This window comes from Vitis vinifera, chromosome 3 (genome assembly GCF_030704535.1).
Source record: "Vitis vinifera cultivar Pinot Noir 40024 chromosome 3, ASM3070453v1".
Taxonomy (NCBI): domain Eukaryota; kingdom Viridiplantae; phylum Streptophyta; class Magnoliopsida; order Vitales; family Vitaceae; genus Vitis; species Vitis vinifera.
In genome coordinates, this window is record NC_081807.1 from 2,541,838 (window position 1) to 2,567,273 (window position 25,436).

Sequence of the window (25,436 nt, forward strand, 5' to 3'; positions counted from 1 at the left end):
GGATTAGTCGCTCAAATTAAGCTAACCATGTTAATTTTTTAATAATTAATACCAACAACTTTGACCCAAATTCACATCGGCAACCGTGGCTCACCCTGCCACAGTGCAGGACACGTATGCAAAATGCAATGTCACTCGACGTGTCCACATGCGTCACGCACGTGATGTCACTCGGTTGATCCGCCTAGACATCAGGGATGTGCTTTCCTATAGATACTAGGAGATGCTCTGCTTTCATGCACCTCTCACGTTTCCTGTGCTCACTGTACAAGCGGCCAAAAGGCTGAAGCTTCGGGACGAATAAAAATTGCACGGCCTACCACACATCTCCTAGAAGCTTGAAAGAGTTGCAGAGAGAGAAGACATGGGAAAAATTACACGCATCTCCTAGAGGCTTGAACTTTACTATCATTGAAAAATTACACGCATATCACACATCTCGGAAAAGCTCGGGCTCAAATCCTTGTAAACCGGCCGAAGAAGGAGGAGTTGCAGAGAGGAAGAAGACATGGGAGAGGTGATGGTGGAAGAGTATCCATTTGTCCATGTGGTTACCACCGTGCCCAGCCCCATTCAGGAGGTGGTGCCAAAACCACAGGAGGATTGGCTCCCGGTCTCCGACTCCAGGAAGGAGGTGCCAAGCCCACAAGAAGGATGGCTCCCTATCACCGAGTCCAGAAAGGGCGGCGCCTTTACCTCTGCATTTCATTTGCTGGCCTCAGGGATAGGGATTCAGGCTTTTTTGCTTCCCGTAGCTTTTTCTAAGTTGGGATGGTAAGCAAAAATTATTATACATAATTCTTTTTAATTTTATAATTATTAAAAAAAAAAAAAATCCCTTAGATGGTCTGAGCTTTAGTTTACTCGCTTTCCCGGAATCAGGATCTGAAAATTTTTTATATTGACTATATCTGTGGAGTCAAGAGAGGTGGACGCAGGAGTCTTAGTTTAATTACTTTGTGCGTATTCGATTGCTGGTACCTACCTACTTAGCAATTGGCATTATCTCTTAGACTTTTCAAAGGGTTTGGATTATTATTGAAGCATACCAATGGATGGCTTGAAATCTTGAGGCTGATTTTGACTGTATGTAGGTTCTGGGGAATAGCATGTTTGTTGTTGGCATTTGCGTGGCAGCTCTACACCAAGTGGCTTCTTGTGCAGCTTCATGAACCAGGTCCTGGAACCCGGTACAGCAGATACCTTCATCTCTCAGTTGTGGCCTTTGGTGAGGAGGAGGAGGATAGACTGTTTTTCACTTTTTTTTTTATTTATCAGCCACTGATGTGTAGAAGAGAGTTGTGTAAATATAAAGAGACTGTTTTTCAGGTCCAAAGCTGGGGAAGTTGCTTGCTCTGTTCCCAGTGATGTATCTCTCTGGGGGTACCTGTGTGATGCTGATCAACTATGGGGGCGGTAGCATGGAGCTTCTCTTCAGAACTGTGTGTGGGGATTCTTCATGCATTGCCAATAAACTAACTGGGGCCGAGTGGTTCATGGTGTTCACTTGCTTGGCAATCATCGTGGCTCAGCTCCCCAACTTGAACTCGATGGCTGGTGTCTCACTCCTCGGCGCAGCCACTGCCATCAGTTACTGTACTTTCCTTTGGATTCTATCCATCACCAAGGGCAGGCCAGCTGGTGTGTCATACAGCCCACCAGAGGCAGAATCAAGGATGGCAAGAATTGGGGAAGTCTTGACTGCAATTGGGATGATTGCTCTTGCATTTAGAGGTCACAATGTTGTCCTTGAGATACAGGTAAATGTTCATATCCTTCAACGGTTCTCTAACTCATCAAGCTTTAACTCTCAACACATATGACAACATTCAGCTTTCGTAATGTAAAATGCATATGATGATGCAGGGGACAATGCCTTCAAATCCAAAACATCCATCACAAGAGCCAATGTGGAGAGGAGTGATTGTTTCATGTTCCATAACCGCTGCATGTTTGTTTCCACTGGCAATAGCCGGATACTGGGCTTATGGAAACAGGGTAAGTAGCATTTCCTTCAGTTCAATTTTTTCAAGGGCTGAAGATTTCAATTTGAATTTTTCTATCTTGCCCAACGATAGTCCCACCATAAGCTGGTTTTACAGTGTGTGCTTCAATTGATGCCAGATACCTGCAAATGGAGGGTTGTTAAGTGCATTTTCAGAGTTCCATGGACAAAACACCAAAAAGCTAGTGATGAGGATGATATACCTGCTGATAGTGGTGAACAGCTTGTGTTCATACCAAATCTATGCCATGCCAGTTTTCGACAACTTGGAGTTCAGGTACATCAGCAAGAAGAATAAGCCATGCTCACGTTGGGTCCGTGCAGCAATCAGGGTGTTCTTTGGTGGACTGACAACTTTCATAGCAGTAGCAGTTTCATTCTTGGGAAGCTTAGGTCCTCTAATTGGAGGGATCGCATTGCCTCTGACACTTGCTTATCCATGTTTCATGTGGATCGCCATCAAGAAACCCCGTCAGTATGGTGCCATGTGGTATCTCAATTTGGGACTTGGCTGTTCAGGCATTATACTCAGTGTCCTGTTAGTTGCTGCAGCAGTATGGAAGATAGTGGACAAAGGCATAGATGCCAGTTTCTTCAACACTCACTTATCACCTCTATTGAAGCCCCCACAGTCATAACACAGATGGAAAGCGCATACCTTGAGTACAGTTCTGGCTCTTACAATAATGAAGATGAAATCTGAGGAAAGAAAACCAAGAAGATTTCCATTCAAGAGGAAAGAAGTGCACCTGGCTAGCCAATGAGAGAAAAGAGCATACCAAGGTGACAATGATAGTTTCAAACATGGATCAAATCACATAAAATGCAGTTTTATACAGATAATTTCAATGGCTTCATTGCTTTAGCAGTGTATAAACTCAACCCAAATGTGTTATCTGAGATTTGTTTCACATAAATGGATGACTTATAAATATACTCAAGCAAGATAATCTGATACTTTGATCTATAAGGTTTTAGATTGTAGTTTTCATGCAGTGTATATTGCTGGATTCTTCACAATTGCAGAGACAATACAAAATATGCACAAGTCTTTCAATTTTCATTAACTCATCTAATTTGAGAGACAAGGAATGCAAAAATCAAGAAGCCTGGGAACTTGATGTCCCGGGAATCCATTTTCCATCAATACTAAAAGCCTAGATACCTGAGACCTCGAAACTCTGCAGCATGCACCTAGATATTCTTCAAATTTGTCTACCTTCATCTTGTTTTCCAACTTCATGATCTCTAAAATTTGTCTTGTGAGACTGGACACTACCAAAAGGCTGCCTAAAACCAATGCATTTGTTGGTTCATAATTCCACTCTCTTCTGATCATGATATAAGAAATGGTGTTGGGGGAGGCCCTGTAACATATCATGTATGATTTTGGCCAGCTTCCTTGTCTAAGAGCTCACATCGGGAACAGTCTCTGCATCTCCACCAATGTAGAAGAAAGTATCGTCCTAAAGGTGTATTCAAAAGCAACTCTGCTTCATTTTGATCAAATTGCAGTAGTTACAAACAAAGTGCCAATACCTACTATCAGTGTAATAGCACTGAAAAAAAATACTAAGATAGCATTATCTTTCATATAGCTACAAATGTTTACTGTTATACAAGCAGCTTAGCATCTAATCACATGCTCTGTTATTAATAATATACAACCAACCCAACTCACAAGGGCCTTACTCTTGGACACTCACAATTTCTGATCTTGTAACCCTTGTTATCAGCAGACACAGTACACTCCTTGATTTGTACAGCACCGTCCACACCGTCCATTCTTAGTTTTCTCCTCCCAATGGCCAATGTACAACACTTTCTGGATGGCACGTGACAACCTACTTCTGCAATTTTTTTTTTTTTTCCTTTATATTCATTGGTCGGTGATACTAAGGAATCATAGCACTGAAATTGCTTCCCCGCCTTTGTTTTAAATTTTAATAACTACTTATTGAGTTGGATCAGCATTGGCTTTGCCTATAAAACCCAACTCTCTTCAGTGGGAAACAAAAGCATAGTCTTCATTATCATCTATTGTTTAAAGCACTTTCCCATTTAGCTTACCACCCGTGTTCTCTAGCGCCTAACAAAATGGCAGATCAGCACCCACAAGAGGATGCACCTATGACAGATGTGGATGTAGTTAAAGTGTCAAAACCCCAAAGGGAAGAGAAGAGCACTCTCACAGAAGAGCACCACCAGCATCATAGCAGCTCTAGTTCGGTAAACTTTCATTAGAATGAATCATATCACCCAATCACAGCACATTCATCAACTAAATAACGAAGTTTCCTTCTAAGCTGTATTAACACTCCTTTTTGTTGCTTCAAAACTGTATTAACACTCTTTTTTGTTGCTTCAAACCTTCAGTCTGATGATGAGGAACAAGCGGGGGAGAAGAAAAAGAAGAAAAAAGGATTGAAGGAGAAGATTAAGGAAAAGATATCACATGAAAAGGAAGAACCTAATGGGCACAAGGATGAATCAGTTCCAGTAGAGAAATGTGATGAAATGTCGAAGGAAGAATTAACAAACCCAGAGGAGAAGAAAGGGTTTCTTGAGAAACTCAAGGAAAAGCTTCCTGGCCAGCACAAGAAAGGTGAAGAGGCTGATCATGCAACTCCAACTGAATGTGCCCCAGACAAACATTCACCAGAAAAGAAAGGAATCTTGGAGAAGATAAAGGAGAAGCTGCCAGGATCCCATAAGAATGGAGAAGAGAAGGACAAGGAGAAATAAGATGGAAACTGATTAGGGGACTTGTCTTCAGGATATTGACTGTGTTGTTGGCTTGTTAGGCTGTGTTTTTCTGGAACGCTTCCAGTGCTTGTATGTATTTGATTTGGTGATTTTGGTTTCTTAACTGTTTTTCTAGGGTGTTATTGTATTTGCATCTAGGCCAGCGAGTTTGAATCTTAAACCAACTTAAATGGGAAATTTGGAAGTCTAGAATAGCATCATTGCATTTTTCATGTGGCATATCCATCACCCAGCTACATAAGTTATCTACAATTAAAAGGGAGGAAAATACCTAGTCAAAGATGGATGGTGATCAAACTACAGCAAGAAAGCACATTTACAACATGGATGGTGATCAAACTAACTCTACCCCATTTGAGATTGAGGACATGTCGGGGCTGGATTGAGGTCAAAGATGGATGGTGATCAAACTACAGCAAGAAAGCACATTTACAACATGGATGGTGATCAAACTAACTCTACCCCATTTGAGATTGAGGACATGTCGGGGCTGGATTGAGGTAAAATGGCAGGGGATCTTCATACCCATCCCTTTTGCAAAAAAGGGGTCATTCTACAGGAAGAATGAACCCTTTGGATACTGTTGAGGTGCTCCTGATCTATCTCATACACATTATCCTCATCATGTTAGTAGCATAACTGTTTGAAGAAAACAGAATCTTGGAGGCCACCAGTTTTTCATCATTCCCCCAAATGAAGTGGCTTCCTTTTTCTTCTAATTTGTAATGATTTTCAGACGCTGATTCATAGGAAATAGGAAGGTTTAACAAACCGATTCAGCTCATATATTGAACATAGTAATGCAAAAATTAGCTACCAATCACCATTTTAAACTTCATTCACCAGGCATCTATGATCATTCATTCCTTGTTTATGTAGCCAACAGGAAACCCCTATCGTCCAGTGCAACTGTCATTAGTTTGCCTTAAACTGCTTTCAAGATCTAAAGAAAGGCCTGCAATAAATATCAAAAAGACAAGTGCAACTGGCAGGATAGGTTTCCGTAAGTTCATGTAAGGTACAAAGTTCGAGCATAAACAGAAACCAATATTTCCTGAGCATTCTAAGATTCATCATCACATTTTTCTACCATCAACAGCAACATTTGATATGAAAAGCCTCCATAAAGATAGCTGAAAGGCAAATGTTTCTTTATATCAAAAAGATATTTTTTGCAACAAAACTAATGAAATTTACATTGGGAATAAGGAGAAACATATTATAAATCCTAACATTCACATCCTGATATCAAAAGCATCAAATCATGGATCCTACATAATTACAAAGTACATGAAATCTGTAACCCAGAACAAATTCAATAGGCAAAAGGCTAAGAACTGAATTATCCATTTAAGTCAGCTCAAAACCCTGCAACTGTAAATAAAAGGGCTAGATCATTCACTTGTAAATACAAGAATCTACCAATTTGAGGGGCTTGGCAAGTCTGTCACCTCTTAAAATGACAGGGCATCTGATGCTCTTGAGGAACTTGACCTTCACAAGCCTTCCCAAAATGTATCCCCTCGACCTCATCACAAATGTCAAATTCAGTGGCACTGCTACCTTCTCAAGGTGGTCTTTAGCGCCTCCAACAACCGACACCCCTCCATAGAGTGGCACTTGATGCCCTAGCACCACCATTACTATTGACCTCTGACTCTTCCTTGATTGATAAAACTCCTTCATCTATGGTATTCATTCACTTAAAATCAGACACTCACAACATAACACCTCTAAGGTAATACTAAATAACCAATTAAAAATTTGGTATAAAACCATTAGGGAGTCACTTATGAAGAAAGAATAAGTTCAGGTAAGGCTGTCATTGATGCAAAGCCTGCACAGTCCACCTCCTGGCATGCCTTTCCTGGTTGAATTCAGATGGCTTGCAAATTGAAAGAAAAAACCAAAAAAAAAAAAAAAAAGAAAACACCACTATAGGAGTTTGAAGTCCTAACATTATTCAATTGATTTATTTCAGTTGTATTACATTAGATGTTAGATTCTTTTAGCCAGCAATTGAAGTTCAAAGCTCTACAAGTTCTAGTTTTCTCTGTATTTCTTTTCCCCCTTTTTTTTCCCACAGTCATTTATCCCAAGTGTTAGATGAAGCATACTCTTAAGTCCATATTTGGTTGTCCAAAACACTAAAACAAAGAAAAAATAACATTAAAAAAAAGAAAAATCATTTTCTTACCTTTGGTTTAGCATGAAAAATAGGTAAAGAAAATCAAATATAATCAAAATAGATTTAAAAAGTACACATTTTTAATCATTTACTCCATATATAAAAGAAAAAAATAAATGAAAAATCTATTTTCCATTTTTGTTATTTTTCCTTTTTTTTTTTCTATTTTCTTTCTTCAGCATTTTCCCCCCATTTTCCAAAAAGCCAAACATATAGTAAGTGATATGACCTACCCATCCACCCTAGTTTTCTCCTTGTAATTATGACAGTTCCTTAAGAATCCAATTTACTTAAAGCAAACAGTCAGAAGGCTTGAGTGCCTTCCCCTACAAAATGGAAAACCCATTTTGTTAACTATTTTTTTCCCTTTTACATACTACTTTCAAAATCCATTTCTATGGAACTTCTTTATCAAATTCCAGAATGATGGCTATGTGAGCCTGGTTTTTTCAGTGTTGCAGCCTTATACAAGCACTCCAATCAAGGAAACCCTACATATAATTGGTGGTAAGGGCTTTGACCACTGTATCCATACGTCAACATGATAGGCCTCTCAGCGGAGGATTGGACCACCTACAAAATGACCATCTTACCCTAGTACTGACGGTAACCCAATGCATAAAGCAATAGGTAAAACGGACTTTTTAAAACGACTTGCCTGCCCAGAAGCCACCTTGAGCTGGTAATAGTAAAATTCTACAGGAGTGGAGGACACGTGTACGCCGAAGAACGTGGCTGGGTTCCGATACGAAATCCGGATCGTCGAATTCAGCGACAGCATATCTGTGGGCACTCCCGTTTGATCCATCCCCGCCTGTATGTTGAAGCTCCGGAATACCACATTCTGCCAATCACAGCGCAAAACATGGCATTAAAAACACAGGCTGAGTGACCGAACCAACTCAGCGGGACACCGGAGTGGACACGGTAGACAAGGCACGTACCTCGACGATGATCTTGGGCTTGTACGACCTCCCGGCGCCCCAGAGGATCAACGAGAACACCGTGAAGAGGACGACGAAAGCGAAGGCCAAACAGAGGTACAGCCTGACGCGGCCGTCCGCGGCGGTATAGAAGTCGTCGTCGTCATCGTCATCGTCTTCAGCGTCGGCCGCGGCGCGAAGCTCAAGGTCTCGGTGAATCTTCTTCCAGGCGCTGGCATGCTTAGAGTTCTTGACGGAGGCCGAAAATCGGGAGGTGGAGGACTCGCGGGAGTGGTGAATCGGCGAGCAGTGGTAGTGGTGCGGCGAGCCGAGGGGGCTCGAGCCGTACGACATTTTCTCGACGTCGTGCTGCGATGGACTCTGCACGTAGTACAGAGGCCGCCGCGGCGACCGCGGTGGCGACGACGCGTCCAGGCTCGTCACCTCCGAGTCTGACTTGGCGTGCATTGTCACCGCCATTGGAGAGAGAGAGGGAGATGTTAGGGTTTAGAAACTTTTTCTCTTTCTTTTTATTTTTGCCACTTTTTGTTTTCTCAATAAATGCTGCGAAAGGGATAAGAAACAAAAATGGAATGAAGAAAAACAGAAAGCGTGAGAGGAGAGACCATTTTCAGAAAATGTTTTTCAAAAACAATGAGATTTTTTAATTTTTTTCTTTTGGGGTGTTTTTGTTATTGTTTTTCTAGTAATGCCGGAAAGCAAATGAAAGCATAAACGGAATACGGAACGAAGAAGAAGAGGAGACTGGAGACTGAGTAGAGAGTGAGTAGAGAGTCTAGACTTCAGAGTACCCTCTGAAAACGTTTTTCAAAAACAGCGAGAGAGGCGGTACGGCAATGTTTGCTTATACAACGGACATTTGTGCCGGACTATGATGCGCCGTTGTGCGTATTGTCCACGCTTTTCATGCTTCTCGAGTCCTACGTTGTTTCGACCGTCTTACCCCACGGGCCGAATGTTTTGAGGCGAAGAAAATGCGATGGGAGGGGATGATTAGGCGAATGAGATGGAGCGTGCCGTACACGCTCTGGGGAAGGTGTCTTATGTAAATGAGAGGGTTGGGCTGGTCCATTGTTCTACGACCCATGTCACATGCGGTTGGACTTGGGACATATTTTGATGGATTTCTTCTATTGTCCCCCCTTTATTTCTTTTAACCCTTTTGGTATTTTTTTTAATATTTTTTAATTAATTGATTATCAATTTTGAGAAAAAATTATGGCTTAATAGACGTTAGATATTGAGAGAGAGTTGAAAAGGATTCTAAGATCACATCTCAAGGTCGGTTAAGTTGGTCCCATTTGACATGCCCGTGACTTCTTCTTACATTTCTAAAATATAAAATATTCAAAACATAATCAATCCCATATTGTCAAAATGACCCCATGTTTTTAAAACAAAAAAATAAAAAGTAGAAACGTTTTTTCCAATAAAAATACCCTTCATGGAATATTTTTATACCCATTTCCCATCAAAACACTTTAGATTTATATACAATCTAGTAAAGGGTATTTTGGTACATTTGAAATTATACTTATAACTTCAAGACTACGGATTTGTTTTAAAAATTAATTATAAAAAATAGTTTTTAAAAAATATTCTCTAATAAATTAAACCAATTTAGATAGGTTATTACTATTGAATTGAATATAATAAAGTAAACTAATTTAGATCAATTATTATTATTGAATTGAATCGAATCAGTCAATTTCTTCTTTAAGTTCAATTAATTTAATTCATAATGCAAAAAAATTGATTATATCAGTTTAGTTTTATTTTAATGCCTAAAACCAAACTGATGAAGCCATGTATACCCATTGTAGGGTCTTTTTGTGCACATAAATTTTGCGACGCTCTTGCAATGTAAGTAAAATAGTAGAAAAAATAATGCTAAACAAAAATTTTATTAAAATTAATAAAATATGAGGGACAATTTTTTTGATAATATTCTTTTATAGAAGAATATATCCCTCTAATTATTTCATTTTGATAACAGACAATGATAAATACGTTTTTTTTATTTTAGAGATCAATCAAGGATTATAAGTAACTTAAGGCCTGTTTGGTTCCTATTTTCTGTTATTGAAAACAGAAAATTTGTTTGGGGAATGAGATGTGTTTTTGTTTTTTGTGTTCTCAAAAACTATTTTTTTGAGAACAATAAAAAAATATTTTCATTATTTTTTACTGTTCAAATAATAGATTGTTTTTTGTTTTTTCTTTTCATTTTTTTTTTCTTAACTGTTTTTTTTGTGTTTCCACAAAGGTAAATTTCACCCAACCACCATAACCCCATCCACAAACTCTTTATTATTCCTTAAATTATTGAAATTAATATACTTACACATGATGACAAAGTCATCATTTGTTTAAAAAAAATTATAACTAGTATAAAATTTTCAAAATTAAATAATTTTTTAAATTTAAATGAATTGTACATATGAAAATTATTTACATATTTATAATATCAAATTAATGGAAGAAAACAATATTAATTAAAAAATTAACTTTCAAACATGCTTTTTGTTTTACTTATTTTAAAAAACTTTTTTATCAACTCAACCAAACATGTTTTTTTTTTTAGAACAAAAACTATTTTCCAAAATTCAGTTTTCAAACACAATTTTTTTTTTTTTTTTTTGAAAACACAAAAAACTGTTGTTAAAAATTATTTTTCATAACAGTTTTCAAAAACAGCAATCAAACAAACCCTTATTTTCAAATGAACTCATTGAAAAGCGAAAAATTGAAAATATAGCATTTTATATCATTTTTTGGACTTATAAGGAGATTTTGTAAAACTTTTTCTTTTTTGTGAAGCCTCATTTTCCGTATAGGGTCATTTTACCGATCCCCAAAAGTCCCCTCAATGAAGCAAGTCACCCTCCTATTAAAATGTGAAACTATTGAATTAAATTTTGGAATTTCCTAATATTTAGAGCCCGTTTGGTAGTGATTCTAGTGGAAGTGTTTTTATTTGAAGTGTTTTCTGCTATAGTGTTTCTGTGAAAAACACTTTTATGATAATCAGAAAAAATGATTCTAAAGTGTTTTTGATAATATATTGTATAAATATAAAAACACTTTTAATATTAATAAATTACCAAAAAGGACATACAATTTTAATTAAAAAAAATGGTATGATAAACAAAAAAATTTTTTATTAATGAAAAAACATCTAAATCACTAAAAAAATAACATTGAATAAAAGATAATTTTAAAATTAATAAAAGATAATTTTAAAATTAAAACAATATATGATTACCTATTAATTTCTAAAAAAAAAAAAAGACTTTTCTAATTAAAAATAATAATTTTTTTTATCACTATACTAAAATTTCAAAAAATATTTACAAAAAACATCTAAATCAATAAATAATAATAAAAAAAAAAACATTGAATAAAAGAGAAGTATGAACGAAAGGGAAGAAAGATATCGGGAATCACTGGGGGGCATTTTTGGAATATTTCAAAAAAATTGAAGTGTTTTTAAAAAAAAAACACCTGTCAAGTGATTCTCTAAAAATCACTTCAAGTGTTTTTCCAGATTTTCAAAAGTGTTTTTTAAAATTTGCTAAACACTTTATTTTCATCCCAAAAACACTTAAAAGTGTTTTTAAGGGTAGAAACACTTTTAAAAATCACTGCCAAACGGGCACTTAGTTGCTTCATCCAAAGAACTTGATTATTTGTTTCTAACAACTTATCTTTTTCATTAAAGAAATTTGTCAATAAAAGAATATTTATTTACTTTTACTTAAATAGGAAGAATATTTATTTATTTATTTTTAATTTGACAATAATAGAAAATTTTGATTTTATTTGTAGTCTTCAAAATTTCATCATATGTCACATTGTTAATATATGTCATGTGATCAAATGTGTATGGGACCCACGTGCATTCACCACAAATCTTGTAATTACAGAAAGGTATGATTGAAGGCATTCCTTCAATCACTCTCTCTCTCTTCTCTCATCCCTTTTCACCACAAATCTTGTAATTACAATATGAAAATTTAAGACATGAAAACTTATTGTAAATCAACTTCCAAAACCTTTTACATTGAGATATAGGAACAATAGAGGCCCCACCCAACTGAAATCATGACCCACCTTCAACATGGGCCCCTAGATCAGCGGCCCCATTTTCCTCAAACGCCTTGATCAAATCAGGGTCAACGTTCTCCTCAGGCTCCCACGTGGCCTCATCTATATCCGTCCATTTCACTAAGTACTCCATATTCCCATCATCTCCAGTCCTTTTCCCCATTACTCCCTGCGCCACAGCGTATTCTAGCCCGGCCTCGAAGTCCCTCACCAGTTCCTCTGCAATCAACCCAGCTTTGACCCACTCGTTATCACTACCGTCCTTCCATTTGACTAAGTACTCCAGATTTTGACCCTTCCCTCTCCTCTCCATAATCTCCTGCACCTCCGCGTACTCGAATATTGCCTCTTCCAGAACTCTCACCACATTCTCGAGCCCAAGCCTTCTCGCAAACTGCATCGGGTTTCCCTTGGGTGTTGCTCTCAGCATCTCTCTTGCAAGATCCAACGGCGTACGTCCCCTGTCGTCTTCCGCCTCTGGATCCGCGCCCAGCTGGATGAGGAGCCGAGCCACGCCGGGCTTCACGTACCCAGCAGCCATGTGGAGGGCCGTCAAGCCGCCGCCGCCGTTGTCGCGGTGGTTCAAGTCCGCGCCGGCGTCGGCGAGGATTTGGACACACGCCTCCGACCCCAGGCCCGCAGCGAAGAGGAGCGCGGTCCGGCCATTCTCGTCGACGGCGTCGACGTCGCGGCCGTCGCCGGATTCCAACAGGGCCTTCAGCGCGGCGTCGTCGGCCTTCTTCGCCGCGGTCCACCAGGGGCTTTCGTACTCCGCCACCACGTCCCCGGCGACGTAACGTGCGGGGACCCACGTCGGGACGTGGCCGTCCTTCCACTCGATCAAATACTCCATCCCTTTCCCGCCCTCCGCCGCTCTGCTGCCGATGATCTTGTTGACCTCCCCGTACGACTCATCCTCATTGTAGCTGTCGAACACTTCATCTTTCAACACCTCCTCTGTTTCCTCAAACTGCTTCTGAGAGACTGTGAGGTTGAATCGACGGGCGGGTCGGAGGTGGAGAGAGTGGAGAGGGAGGGAGGGGAGAGGGGAGAGAGAAGTGGGTTTGGGGGAGAGTTTGAGGCGAGAGAGAGAAGTATTCACGAAGAGAGCATCCATCGAGTGGCGGTGGAGGTGGTGGGAGTGGGGAGTTTTGGAGGGTGTGTGACTGTGGAATCCAAGGGGAGGAAAGGATGGAGATTTGGGGTGGATAAGATATTCTATCCATTTTCTTTTTGATCCTATTCCTGGGTATGTCTGCAAATTAGTATTGAGCGCTAGATTTTCCTAAGTCCACATATATTCTCCTTCTTTTTTTTTTATGGCCACAATTTTACACAATTACACATAATAAAATTTTGTAAAATTAAAGAAGCAAAAACTCAAGTCAAATTAAAGTTGAAAAGAGAATGTAACATATATTTTCTTGTTTAAAAACTTAATTCTAATTAAATTTTTAGAATTGGCTTACAATTAGGGATGCAATGGGGTGGGTTTTTTGGGTACCCAATCACATGGAACGGTTCAGTTTTTGTCTTCTCCCATTAAATTATATATAAATTTAATTTCATTTATTTTTTATTTTCCTAATTTTAATATATAGTTTATAATAAAAATAATAAAATAATTTTCAATAAAATAAGTTATAAAAATTTGTAATAATTTAATTATTTATAAAATATATTTATTTTAATGTTCAAAAATAAAGGATTACTCTAAATAAATAAAAATACATAAGAGGGGAGTGAATTGGAGTTAAAAAAAAAAATCTTTTTAAACACAATAAAATTAAGAACAAGAAACACAAATATATATAAAGAGATAAGGTTATAGAAAACAAACTCATATCTATAGTGCTTTGACACTTCCTTACCTACACCAATTCTCTTCAAGCTCTTAACCGAATGAAGGTTCCACTTATACTTGAAGTATCAACCAAGCTTCTAATCACTTTTTACACTTAGAGTTCTGCTTCAATTGGCTCTTACACAATCTCTTCAAGTCTCCACTCACTTAAAGATTTTAACACTCAATTAACAAGTTTGAATCTGTCAACTTAGCTCAACAATGACTCAAATACAATTCAAAACTAGGATGAATCACAAAGGTGCACTAAAGAATATGCAAATAAAGATTTAATGCACTAAGAAAAGAATGAGAACTTTTATGGCAAGAACAAATAGGTAAACAAATAAATGCAGGTGTTCTCTTACTCATAAATGAAGTAAAACTCTTAATTTATAAGTTTCTAACATCGAGTGCCAAAAAACCAAAAAGCAGCCTCGATCGGTCGAGCTGGGGTTCGACAGTTAAACCAGTTCACTAGCCATTGAAGTATTAAATGTTTGGCAGGTGATCGTTACCTTCGATCGAACCTCAACCGAACCTCGACTGGGAAGACAAATCCCTCGATTGAGAAAGAAATGCTACTGGAAGAGAGATAAGATTTTTTCATCTCTCGATCAGACCTTGATCAAGAAGGAGTAATCGGTCGACCGGTACCCTAGTTGGTTGAGCAGGTTGGCTAGTGCCTCAACCGGTTCACCATTTTTGGCCCAAAAACCTATATTTTTTTTCTAGTCTTTTTGCTTCTAGCACTTAGGTAATGTCTTTAGGTAAAATAATATGTCAATTTTGAAACAATTTGCCTAAGATTTATTTGATAGAACTCGAATTTTGATGGAAATGTAACTTTAATGTATAAATCGAGTTTTCAAATATGGAAATGATATGAAAATCCTAAGTACACCCATACATTCATCTTACATATGTTTCCTATGATTAAAAGATCTTTCAAAAATCTTGATATTGCATTCATTAGGTTCTTTGATGAATTTTTAAATTAATACCTGAAATTCTTTATAATTCAAACCAATTAGTAACTTAACTATCATTTGTTATTATCGAAACATGATTAGGAGAATCCTTAGGCTAAGAAATATAATTAAAAAAGTTTAAAATATTTTTTTAAAAAAATTAAAAATCTTTCAATAAAAAAAGGATAAATGGGGTGGGGCAAGTATGAGAATTTCTCATACCGCCCCACTTGGCATTGTTTAAGTTTTTTAATGCAATGAAAATTAAAATTATTTTAAATAAACAAAGCGGAATTGGGATAGAGGTAACTCACCGCCTTTATTTTTGACCCATTATAAAAATAAAATCAAATCAAATGTCCCTACACATTAAAGCCCACACTTAATGAGATGCTTAAGCCCGATAAAAAAGCTTATTTGAACACTTTAACTAGTAAAACGAAAATGATAGCTAATAATTTATCATCAACATATATGGGTTGACTTTAATACTTTCCTAACCTACAATATTTATGATCGAGCATAGGGTGCAAGAATTTTTTTCATAATCATAGTTGAGAATAAAACTTTTATAACAGTAACATTTTTTTTCCTTTTATATTACTTTTTTTTTTCAAATATAAAATCTTTTGCCAAAATTGGCCAACCGTGGTAAAGAGCACATTTGACTTTTCAAAAGTCAACTCAAATAGGTTTTTTTTTGGAGTCTAAATATATTGAATTTATCTAAAATTTAAACAAAAATCAATAAAAAGATGTTTGCAAACAAATTTAAAAAATTATGTAAATAAAATGTGCAATTTAACTTAAAGATAATAATTTTCCAAAACATGAAAAACTATTTAACAAAAAAAAAAAAAAAACAAAAGAGACAGGTCTTCGGCCTAAAAGTACATATTGGGCTCTTTGGCTCGGCTGGAGCCCATTTCTTTAGGCATTTTCACTCCAAAGACATCACCAAACCAAGACCCTAGTTTCTTTATTTAGAATTTAAATGAAATATTAATTCCAAAATAATTATGTAAATAAAATGCGCAATTTAACTTAAAGATAATAATTTTCCAAAACATGAAAAACTATTTAACAAAAAAAAAAAAAAAACAAAAGAGACAGGTCTTCGGCCCAAAAGTACATATTGGGCTCTTTGGCTCGGCTGGAGCCCATTTCTTTAGGCATTTTCACTCCAAAGACATCACCAAACCAAGACCCTAGTTTCTTTATTTAGAATTTAAATGAAATATTAATTCCAAAATAAATGAATTATTAATTCTAAAAAAAATTAAGAGTATTGAAGCTTCCAATTTTTTTATTTTTTGACTTATAAATCCAAGGGCTTTTAAACAAATGTGAAGGTTTTACGCCAAGAGAGAGACGTTTGAGAAGGCCCATGAGAGATATTGGGCTTGTTTACAACAACATGGGCTATGGTGCTGGCAAAACTTGGATACATCCAACCAGGCCCAACACAAAACCTCTTCCACCCATGGTTGATAAGGCCCAGCAACCCTGGAATTGGTTTTGGGCTTTACTATAAGCTGAAGTTGAGAAATGCTTCATAATACATAGAAGTGCTTCTTTAAATAAAAGTAGTGCTTATGGATTATTTAAATAAAATTTAATTTTAAAGAAGCTCAATTTCAACCTAAAAAAAGAATCAATATAATTTTTATATATCAATCAAAATATATTTTTTTAATCAAAATTTTAATTTTTTTAAAAAATATACTTTAGTGTAAAAATGATTCATGGAAAAAAATATTTATTTTTATAAAAAGATAAAAATGTATATTTTCAAACATATTTAAAAATCAAACTTGTCAATTTTCCCATCTTCCAATGATAAATATTTTATTTGTGATTTTCCATTAAAGCGCTTTTAATAAAAACACAACAAAATTGGTATGACCTAAATTTTATCACAATCACAATCACAATTAAAAGCTACTCTTAGCTAAGAATGTAATTTTTTTAGGAAAATTATTTTTCAAAAATATTTGCATAAAAAAAATAAGGTTTTACTTTATGTTTAAAAATAAAACAAATTTTTTTTAAATATGGGAAGATATTTAATTGGAATTCAATTTTGAAATGTTGTGATTGTAACTTTTCCATTAAAATTAAAAAGTCATTCTGAATCACAAAAGCTAAATTTCAGGACAAATTGGAACCATTAACTATTACTATTGACTGTGAATTTATGAACGATTCTTAAATTTGAATCTTAAATTGTGTTTCCCTAATGACACAAGGGAATCCAAATTGATACATAACTAATTAAAATTGATTTTTTTCAATAAAAAAATCCTTCGTAATTTTCCAAAATAAATATAAGAGTAGATTGTGGAGTGATTTTGTTTAAAACACTTTTGTTTATAGTGGTTTTTGTTTTCTTTAGACATATTTTTAATGAGAAACACTTAATTTTATTATATAATTAAATTTTTTTTAAAAAAAGAAATCATTTTTGAAAAAACAACCTACCAAATGATTATCCATTTTTTTAAAATGAATTTAAAAAATAAAACAAACACCCAATGAAATAATATTTTGATCTTTAAAACATTCAAAAAAAGAAAAAGAATTTATTCTAAAATTAAATTGTTTTTCAAAAACCAACTTTTTATATATTACTCGTGAAGCAGAATTTTGTTTCTAAAAACAATCGAAAACAATTTTTAAAATTTCAAAACATTCTGAGCACAACCCTAATTTTTGTTTTAAAAAAAACGGTTTTCAAAATCACTCCCAAAAATAATCCAAATCTTTTACTTAAAGACCAAAAAAATTTTAAATTCATTGAAACCAATTCAATGATATTTTATTTTTTTCTTTAAAATGAATACTTCAATGACATTGTTCAAGCAATCGCTCAAGCAATCCTAGGTTACATGACTTGCTTAAATTGAAAATCTCCATTATTATTATTATTATTTTCTTCCAATTTAACTTTTTCATTTTTTTTTTCCAAAAAATTAAGATAAAAATATAACTAATTTTTCGTTTTTTTTTTCAATCTAAAAAAAATTAAACTAAAGAAATTTTGCCATTTAAAATTACATTTATAGCCTTTTACTAAATAATAAGAATTTTTTTTAAAAAATTCTACATATAAAACACCATATAATCAAATAATAAGTAATTAAACTACAAATATTATCAATAAATTATGAATAATTATCTACAAATTAAGCCTTTAATATAAAACCTAAAATTGTATCTTATTCCGATGTTTATGGTACGTTATATTATATCATTACTCTAAGAAAATATCTACGATATGCAATACTTTTTCTACTTACCTTCTTTTTTTCGATTTTTTATTAAGTTTTTTAAAAATATAATACGAAATATTCTTAATTTTAAAAATAGAAAAATCAATCCAATACCCGTAAATTATTTTCGGGTTCAAAGCAAAGGAGAACAACCACGTCAAGCAACCATCCATCATCATCCCAAAGGGTCAAATCCATCCACAAGTTTCTTACACTCCAATATGAACTCTACTGTCATTTGAAAAAGGGCTTTCTCATGATCAAATCCTTCACAACTGTCCATTACCATATACCCAAATGCAAGAAACTGCCTACAATCTTCTCCAAACCCATCACTTTAAAGTGTGGAAAAGAGCCAAATGGTAGGAAGAAAAAAAAGGAACAAGAAAAAAACAAAAAAAAAAAAAAAAAAGGAAAAAAAATGGCACAGCACATGGACACCCCGTGTGTCTCGTCAATAATCACGGGCGCTGCACTCACAGCCAGCACATGCCCCGCTAGGCCACAACTCGCCCCTCTACGCGGTTCCGTCATTGTCAACGTCCACACCCTTCCATAATAATACCATCATTAATAAAAAAATGTCATTGAATTTGTTTATTTGAAGGAAAATGGTGGTGGGTGGGGACGTTTTGCTAAGTGGGTATACCGCATTTTAAGTATTGGAGCAATCTATATGTAGTATGGAAGTTTTTTTTTCTCGGGTTTGATCATCTCATCTTGAAATTAATTGATACTTAGTGAGAATAGATTAAACCTTTTATGATATTCGGGGCGGTGATCGATATGTTAAGATATTTTTACGGACAAATAAATAATATTAAGCCTTGTGAAATGGTGAAATGGTAATGGCTACTAGTTGTCAATAAAAAGGGGGTTAGATGATAAGCCACATTTGCAAAGTGGGTGCCCACTTGGCACCGCTCATAGCGTAAGAGATTGGTGGGAGGCTTCCGAATCCACACGGTACTTTCTCCTTCTCCGTGGTTGTATGGACTTTTTGTAATCTCTAGAGGTGGCTTCCCTCCACTTTAAATATGAAAGCACTCGTAACCACTCTTCCCATTAAGTGTCCTTGTCTGTAACCTCCTCGAGTTTTCAAGAAACATTCTCTCTTCATTCCTTCCTCTTTTCCATATTCTTCTCTTCTTCTCCATACCCTTTTGCTGAGAAAAAAAACAAAGCAATGGCTCAGAATGGTGGCATCATATTGCTTCTCTGTGCCACCTTCTCAGTTTTGGCCATGGTTGGTGCTGAAGACCCTTACAGGTTTTTCGAGTGGAATGTCACGTATGGGGACATTTACCCACTTGGGGTTCGCCAACAGGTTCCATGATATACTTGGTTTTTTCCTTGGGATGGATTGTGAGATTCTCTGTTTGTTTTTTTTTTCTTAATGGGTGGTGGTGTTTGTTTTGCAGGGAATTCTTATCAATGGACAGTTTCCAGGGCCTGACATCTACTCTGTTACAAATGACAACCTCATTATCAATGTCCATAACAGCTTGCCAGAACCTTTCCTCATCTCCTGGTGAGAAAATTCTCTCCCTTTTTTCGGTTTCTAATACAGTAGATAGATTAAGAAGGCACCAAAACTTATGAGAATGCATGATGTTTCTCTTTATATTCTTTGATTAGAATCAGAACCATCAAAAAACAATTAGGATAATATCACTGTTTGATTGTATCAAATTCTAGTCATGGTTTCTGGGTGTGTGCTCAAAAGGCATGTCTATTTTCTCACTTTATGTATAGAGTCAAAAGGTTTTAGATCTGAAAAGTATGGTAGAATTGTTTACTAGTTGTTAAAGTGAATGGAGAACAGTTGAAAAGCACAAACTCAAAAGTAACTTCCCATGAGATGCTCATGACTCATGTTCTGTATTAGTCTTTTCATTTCCTAATCAACTCATGCTGAATCTCGAAAGGTCCAAATCACTAGCAAACACCATGCTTTCATGCCTTTCTACCTGCCATTAAGGTTGTGTGGTCCGGGCCTTTAGGGGAAGAATTAAGGAAAATCCGGTGGGTTTGAATTGGGCATACTGGCCTCCATGGCTGGCTGGGAGTTAAGGTAGCAATGGAGTCAGTCAGTCCATTGTTCCGGGTAGTCTGGATATCTCCAGGACTCTGGTTTAGATATTGTTATATACTACTTCAACATGGTTTCTGATGTGGTGCTGTATGGGAAAATGAAACAGGAATGGGGTTCAGCAGAGGCGAAATTCGTTTGAAGATGGGGTGTATGGGACTACATGTCCTATCCCACCTGGGAAGAACTTCACTTACATCCTACAAGTAAAAGATCAGATTGGGAGCTTCTTCTACTTCCCATCTCTAGCCTTCCACAAGGCAGCTGGAGGCTTTGGAGGGATCAGGATTCTCAGCAGACCAAGAATCCCAGTTCCATTCCCTGACCCTGCTGGGGACTATACCATTCTCATTGGAGATTGGTACACGCACAATCATAATGTAATTCGCGAATTCCCTATAGTTCATGCCTTTCTACTGTTAAGCTAGTATCTTACTCTTTGGTATTTCAGACCTTGAAGGCCATTCTGGACCGTGGGAGGAGGCTGCCTTTCCCTGATGGCATTCTGATCAATGGTCGCGGAGCCAATGCTGCAAGTTTTACTGTCGAACGAGGCAAAACTTACAGGCTTAGGATATCAAATGTAGGACTCCAGAATTCACTCAATTTTCGGATTCAGGGACACAAGATGACACTGGTTGAAGTTGAGGGAACCCACACTCTCCAGACCTCCTACTCGTCGCTGGACGTTCATGTTGGCCAGTCCTACTCTGTACTGGTTACTGCAGACCAGGCTGCTAAGGACTACTACATTGCAGTTTCCTCCCGGTTCACTGAAAAGGTCCTGACCAGCAGTGCCGTCCTTCACTACAGCAACTCTGTCTCTCCAGTGAGCGGTCCACTCCCTGGTGGACCTACCACCCAGATTGATTATTCTCTTAACCAGGCTCGGTCCATCAGGTACTCTCTCATCCTAGTATTTCTCTGCAACTCTGGAAACATTTTATGGATGTCCAGTTCATTCCTATTTGTTTTTCTGGCATTCCAGGACTAATCTCACAGCAAGTGGACCGAGACCAAACCCTCAAGGATCTTACCACTATGGTCTCATCAACATCACAAGAACTATCAAGCTAGGGAACACAGCAGGACAAGTTAATGGCAAGCAGCGATATGCAGTTAACAGTGTGTCATTTATCCCTGCTGACACCCCCCTTAAGCTTGCGGACTACTTCAAGATTGGAGGTGTTTTTCGTATAGGAAGCATCCCAGATCAACCAAGTGGCAAGAAAATGTACCTTGACACGTCAGTCATGGGAGCTGACTTCAGAGCATTTGTGGAGATAGTGTTTGAGAACCGCGAGAGTATCATCCAGAGCTGGCATCTTGATGGATACTCCTTCTGGGTAGTTGGGTAAGTACCTGCAGAACAAGCCAAGTTCATTAGCTGCAAATCAGTTTTAGTCATCACAATTTTCATATATCTGCACAGCGTCATCCATTAGAATCATTTTTCTTATGGTACTTGTGCTGCAGAATGAATGGAGGAGTGTGGACACCTGCAAGCAGGAACCAGTACAATCTTAGAGATGCAGTATCGCGTTGCACCACTCAGGTGAGACAATCAAACTCGATTCATTGAGACATTGTTCGCCCAAGAAAATCAAAGTACCAGTATGGAACTAACCAAAATTTATGGTTGATGTTACAGGTATATCCCAAGTCATGGACTGCTGTGTACATAGCACTAGACAATGTGGGAATGTGGAATCTGAGAACAGAGTTCTGGGCAAGGCAATACCTTGGACAACAATTCTATCTTAGAGTTTACTCCCCAGTGGGGTCGATCAGGGACGAATACCCGATTCCAAAGAATGCACTTCTCTGTGGTAGAGCTGCAGGAAGAAAAACAAGATCCCTCTAAACAACAATTACTACTTTAAATGGCTCCAACTCGGGGCCAGATTCTTTGTTATACAACTCATTTGTCATTTAAAATAATTCTTTTTACACATACTTCTATGAAGTTAAAATTTCTCTATGTACTTGCATAGTTAAAGTTCTTTTCTCTTTCCCCAGAAAATGTCCATGTGTGTACTGCTTTCTCCACCTTGAATTTTGACAATCTGCAGCCAGGGTTATGAATAAGTTGTGTCCTTAGAAGAAGAAGCAGTATGTTTTCAATGTTCCATGGTGAAGGATTGTTTATAGACCAAGAAAATGACCCACAAGGGACAAGGTGTACTTCTTGTTACATGTTGTTTCATCCGTCAAAGACCAGCTACTATATTCAACAAAAGAACATCAATTAAATTCTTAAAAAAAAAAAATCCAGAAATGACTAAAGTAAACTAAGATGGCAACAAGTTTCGCTGCACTGAACTTGTACACAGTTTTCTCCTTATTTTATCATCACACAAAATATAGGACAAAAAACTTAAGACTGAATTCCCTTTGATAATCAGAATAAGCAATTCAATCTCACCATTGTAATGGTGTCTGTGCATATGATCAAATGTCTTCCAAGAAGACAACATATATCTGGATGGTTCCAATCCTGCTAGTTTCCATTCCTAAGAACTATTTGCAGGGTATATCGTATATGCAGTCAACACACAAACTCTAATCATCCTAGTTCCTAACTAATTATATTATTGTCACAGAAGAATTGGACAGAATGGCAGTTATGGAATTGTTGACATGGTCAACCAGGAACCGGCCTAAGAGAATTTCTAGAGCAATCCGCCTCCAAGGCATAGTTTTGCTGGCAAACAACCACCTTAGCAGGCATTTGTTTGTACTTTGTGAAGCTTCTTTTATATAAATGTCTTAGGTATTCAAAGAAAACATGGTGAAAGAGACACAGAGATAGACAGGAGCTTCTCAGTTTATTCCTCATGGCAAAGAGATGGGTTTCTTCATTTCTTTTCCTAAGCATTTTCCTAGCCATGGTTGTCTCTCACTCAGCAGATGGACCGCTTCCTGCTCTTTTCATACTAGGGGACTCAACAGCTGATGTTGGAACCAACACTCTCTTGCCTCAGAGCGTAGTGAGGGCTGACTTACCTTTCAATGGCATTGATTTTCCACACTCAAGACCAACTGGGAGGTTCAGCAATGGCTTCAATACTGCTGATTTTCTTGGTTAGTAGTGCATGTACCCTGTGTTTTAAGCAGGTTTTCCAATCTTTCATCCATATGCCTATCATCAAACTATGTTCATATACCAGTGGTATTATTGCAGTAACCTTTGTTTTTGTGATACTTCCTTTCAGCCAAGCATATAGGTTACCGAAGAAGTCCACCACCCTTTCTTTCTATTCTAAGCCACTCATCTTCTCTCAGTAAGAAGTTCCTCAGAGGGGTAAACTTTGCATCAGGAGGATCAGGAATCCTCGACACAACAGGACAAACACTGGTAAGGCCTCTGTTTAGGCACTTCATTGTTGACATTCCTAACTAGAAAGGTGTTCCATATGATGATAAGAAATGCTTTTCTTTCGTTTTCTATGAATGAGAGTTTGATCTCTGACAAGCTCTTCTAATTGTACATTTCATTTGGAACAACAAACGGCAGGGAATCATCACTTTGGGAGCGCAAATCCAGCAGTTTGCCACAGTCCACAGTAATCTTACAGCTGCAATAGGTCCAGAAGAAACAGAGAAGTTTCTCTCCAAATCTTTGTTTGTCATCAGCACTGGAAGCAATGATATTATTAACTATTTCCAATCTAATAATCGTACTTTACCCAAGGAAGAGTTCATACAAAATCTAGGATATGCGTATGAGAACCACTTAAGGGTAAGATGTCTTCCTCTCTACTTAAAAGTTCAGGATAGAAGCCTATAGGCATACAACTTCAACAGAATGTTTGAAGTTATGAAATGAAACATGATCCAGGGCTAACATAGAATCCAGTGATGAACTCGTATGTTTGATATGGCAGACTTTGTTCGATCTTGGGGCAAGGAAGTTTGGAATTTTAAGTGTCCCACCAATTGGGTGCTGTCCATCTCTAAGAACTTTGGATCCCTCTTATGGTTGTCTGGAAGAAATGAATGAATATGCTACATTTTTCTATACAACGATCCAAGCCCTAATGCAAAGGCTCAGCTCAGAATATCAAGGAATGAAGTACTCGCTTGGAAATGCATATGACATGGCAATGTATGTTGTCAACAACCCCGTTGCATTCAGTAAGTAATTCAGCCTCTAAATGGTATAACTCACAATTATACATTTCAGAGAAAGCATACCCTTGTTCAACAGACTAGTTTCCTCATCCCTTGCTCCTGAGTCAATTAAAGGATTGAATCCTGCTAATCTTGGACATCCCACAGCTCCCAGACAAACACCTGCAACTTGATTTAATGAAGATTTGTAAGTATGAAATAAAGAGTAGAATCTAATTTCAAGTTTCCTCCAAATTCTCAGATTTTACAGATGTGAAAAGCGCTTGTTGTGGAGGTGGGAAGTTAAATGCACAGTCTCCTTGTGTACCAACAGCTGCTCTTTGCTCAGACCGCGATAAGTACCTATTCTGGGATCTGTTCCACCCTACGAAGCATGCTTGTAAGCTGGCAGCTTTTACCCTCTACACTGGGGAGCCAGTATTTGTGTCGCCAATCAACTTCTCTCAGTTGGCCATGGATAATTAGCCAACAAACAGTCTTCCTCCTTTCTGAAATTGTCTCCATTCGAAGTGTATTCCAATAATGAAACAAACATATGGTTATGTGTCAGCATATTTTCAGTTATGGAACTTGTATTGCAATGACAAAGTTGCACGTCTAGCAGCTTAAATAATGTTTATGTCAGTGGCTTATTAGCAAACACATCCACATTGTTATTTGATGGAGCCAATGTTGAAGATTCTTAGATTAAAAGCTCTTCTTCTTGACTTGTTTTAGTACTCAGAATATATGCCTGTGTGCACTACTTCCCCACCTCACACTCATTCAGGAACATACCTTGGGCAGGGTTATGAATAAGTGTGTGGGAGTCTTCCTCCAAGGAAGCATGAGTTTCGGGCTTCCTCCTCACAAGAAGAAATATAATTTTTAGTGTTAGGATGAGGAAAATTGTTTACAGACCAAGAAAAAGGCCCATGAAGGACACAGTGAAGTGGTTTCTATCAATGGATGAAAATTTTGAGGATTTCTTTTGTGTTTCAAAATCTGAAAAGTAGGTTCATCGTTCAAGGACCAAAGAATCTATTCAGAAAAAAGTCAGCAATCAAATTCTAAAGAAATCCATAAATGACTAGACTATACTAAGCAACAATCTTGGTGTATTGAACTTGGACAC

General features: G+C 37.0%; 6 protein-coding genes across 6 annotated transcripts; 4 read left to right on the top strand and 2 right to left on the bottom strand.

Annotated features, from left to right (window-relative positions):
* Window positions 1-254: 254 nt before the first annotated feature.
* On the top strand, window positions 255-2,955 carry LOC100241879 (lysine histidine transporter-like 8). Its single transcript, XM_003631487.4, has 5 exons — window positions 255-774; window positions 1,095-1,228; window positions 1,330-1,760; window positions 1,867-1,998; window positions 2,125-2,955. Exons 1-5 carry the CDS (start codon window positions 509-511, stop codon window positions 2,641-2,643), a joined length of 1,482 nt encoding a protein of 493 aa, XP_003631535.1. The 5' UTR covers window positions 255-508; the 3' UTR covers window positions 2,644-2,955.
* Window positions 2,956-3,044: 89 nt separating this feature from the next.
* On the top strand, window positions 3,045-4,983 carry LOC104878036 (phosphoprotein ECPP44). Its single transcript, XM_010647727.3, has 2 exons — window positions 3,045-4,234; window positions 4,382-4,983. The coding sequence occupies exons 1-2, from the start codon at window positions 4,103-4,105 to the stop codon at window positions 4,748-4,750; spliced, it is 501 nt and encodes a 166-aa protein (XP_010646029.1). The 5' UTR covers window positions 3,045-4,102; the 3' UTR covers window positions 4,751-4,983.
* A 901-nt stretch (window positions 4,984-5,884) lies between these two features.
* Window positions 5,885-8,904, bottom strand: LOC100258993 (uncharacterized). The gene is made up of 3 exons (XM_002279387.4): window positions 7,904-8,904; window positions 7,618-7,803; window positions 5,885-6,457 (listed from the first exon to the last, which is right to left on the bottom strand). Exons 1-3 carry the CDS (start codon window positions 8,360-8,362, stop codon window positions 6,170-6,172), a joined length of 933 nt encoding a protein of 310 aa, XP_002279423.1. The 5' UTR covers window positions 8,363-8,904; the 3' UTR covers window positions 5,885-6,169.
* Window positions 8,905-11,775: 2,871 nt separating this feature from the next.
* LOC100243569 (signal recognition particle 43 kDa protein, chloroplastic) lies at window positions 11,776-13,299 on the bottom strand. The gene has a single exon (XM_002282170.5). It carries the CDS (start codon window positions 13,125-13,127, stop codon window positions 12,006-12,008), a length of 1,122 nt encoding a protein of 373 aa, XP_002282206.1. The 5' UTR covers window positions 13,128-13,299; the 3' UTR covers window positions 11,776-12,005.
* A 5,485-nt stretch (window positions 13,300-18,784) lies between these two features.
* On the top strand, window positions 18,785-22,211 carry LOC100265895 (L-ascorbate oxidase homolog). Its single transcript, XM_002282178.4, has 7 exons — window positions 18,785-19,423; window positions 19,518-19,627; window positions 20,298-20,568; window positions 20,640-21,088; window positions 21,177-21,542; window positions 21,665-21,743; window positions 21,840-22,211. The coding sequence occupies exons 1-7, from the start codon at window positions 19,283-19,285 to the stop codon at window positions 22,050-22,052; spliced, it is 1,629 nt and encodes a 542-aa protein (XP_002282214.1). The 5' UTR covers window positions 18,785-19,282; the 3' UTR covers window positions 22,053-22,211.
* Window positions 22,212-22,375: 164 nt separating this feature from the next.
* On the top strand, window positions 22,376-25,015 carry LOC100253848 (GDSL esterase/lipase At5g55050). Its single transcript, XM_002279406.4, has 5 exons — window positions 22,376-23,272; window positions 23,404-23,546; window positions 23,706-23,930; window positions 24,076-24,325; window positions 24,564-25,015. The coding sequence occupies exons 1-5, from the start codon at window positions 23,026-23,028 to the stop codon at window positions 24,785-24,787; spliced, it is 1,089 nt and encodes a 362-aa protein (XP_002279442.3). The 5' UTR covers window positions 22,376-23,025; the 3' UTR covers window positions 24,788-25,015.
* The last annotated feature ends 421 nt before the right edge of the window (window positions 25,016-25,436 follow it).

Coding starts and splice junctions, on each gene's coding strand:
- LOC100241879 (XM_003631487.4), top strand. CDS start 509: ATGGGAGAGGTGATGGTGGAAGAGTATCCATTTGTCCATGTGGTTACC. Junction 1,761..1,866: donor ATGTTGTCCTTGAGATACAG/GTAAATGTTCAT, acceptor ATGATGATGCAG/GGGACAATGCCTTCAAATCC. Junction 1,999..2,124: donor ACTGGGCTTATGGAAACAGG/GTAAGTAGCATT, acceptor AATTGATGCCAG/ATACCTGCAAATGGAGGGTT.
- LOC104878036 (XM_010647727.3), top strand. CDS start 4,103: ATGGCAGATCAGCACCCACAAGAGGATGCACCTATGACAGATGTGGAT. Junction 4,235..4,381: donor ATCATAGCAGCTCTAGTTCG/GTAAACTTTCAT, acceptor TCAAACCTTCAG/TCTGATGATGAGGAACAAGC.
- LOC100258993 (XM_002279387.4), bottom strand. CDS start 8,362: ATGGCGGTGACAATGCACGCCAAGTCAGACTCGGAGGTGACGAGCCTG. Junction 7,804..7,903: donor AGCCCAAGATCATCGTCGAG/GTACGTGCCTTG, acceptor TGTGATTGGCAG/AATGTGGTATTCCGGAGCTT. Junction 6,458..7,617: donor TCAAGGTGGCTTCTGGGCAG/GCAAGTCGTTTT, acceptor TGAATACCATAG/ATGAAGGAGTTTTATCAATC.
- LOC100243569 (XM_002282170.5), bottom strand. CDS start 13,127: ATGGATGCTCTCTTCGTGAATACTTCTCTCTCTCGCCTCAAACTCTCC.
- LOC100265895 (XM_002282178.4), top strand. CDS start 19,283: ATGGCTCAGAATGGTGGCATCATATTGCTTCTCTGTGCCACCTTCTCA. Junction 19,628..20,297: donor GAACCTTTCCTCATCTCCTG/GTGAGAAAATTC, acceptor AAAATGAAACAG/GAATGGGGTTCAGCAGAGGC. Junction 21,089..21,176: donor AACCAGGCTCGGTCCATCAG/GTACTCTCTCAT, acceptor CTGGCATTCCAG/GACTAATCTCACAGCAAGTG.
- LOC100253848 (XM_002279406.4), top strand. CDS start 23,026: ATGGCAAAGAGATGGGTTTCTTCATTTCTTTTCCTAAGCATTTTCCTA. Junction 23,273..23,403: donor CAATACTGCTGATTTTCTTG/GTTAGTAGTGCA, acceptor ACTTCCTTTCAG/CCAAGCATATAGGTTACCGA. Junction 23,547..23,705: donor ACACAACAGGACAAACACTG/GTAAGGCCTCTG, acceptor AACAAACGGCAG/GGAATCATCACTTTGGGAGC.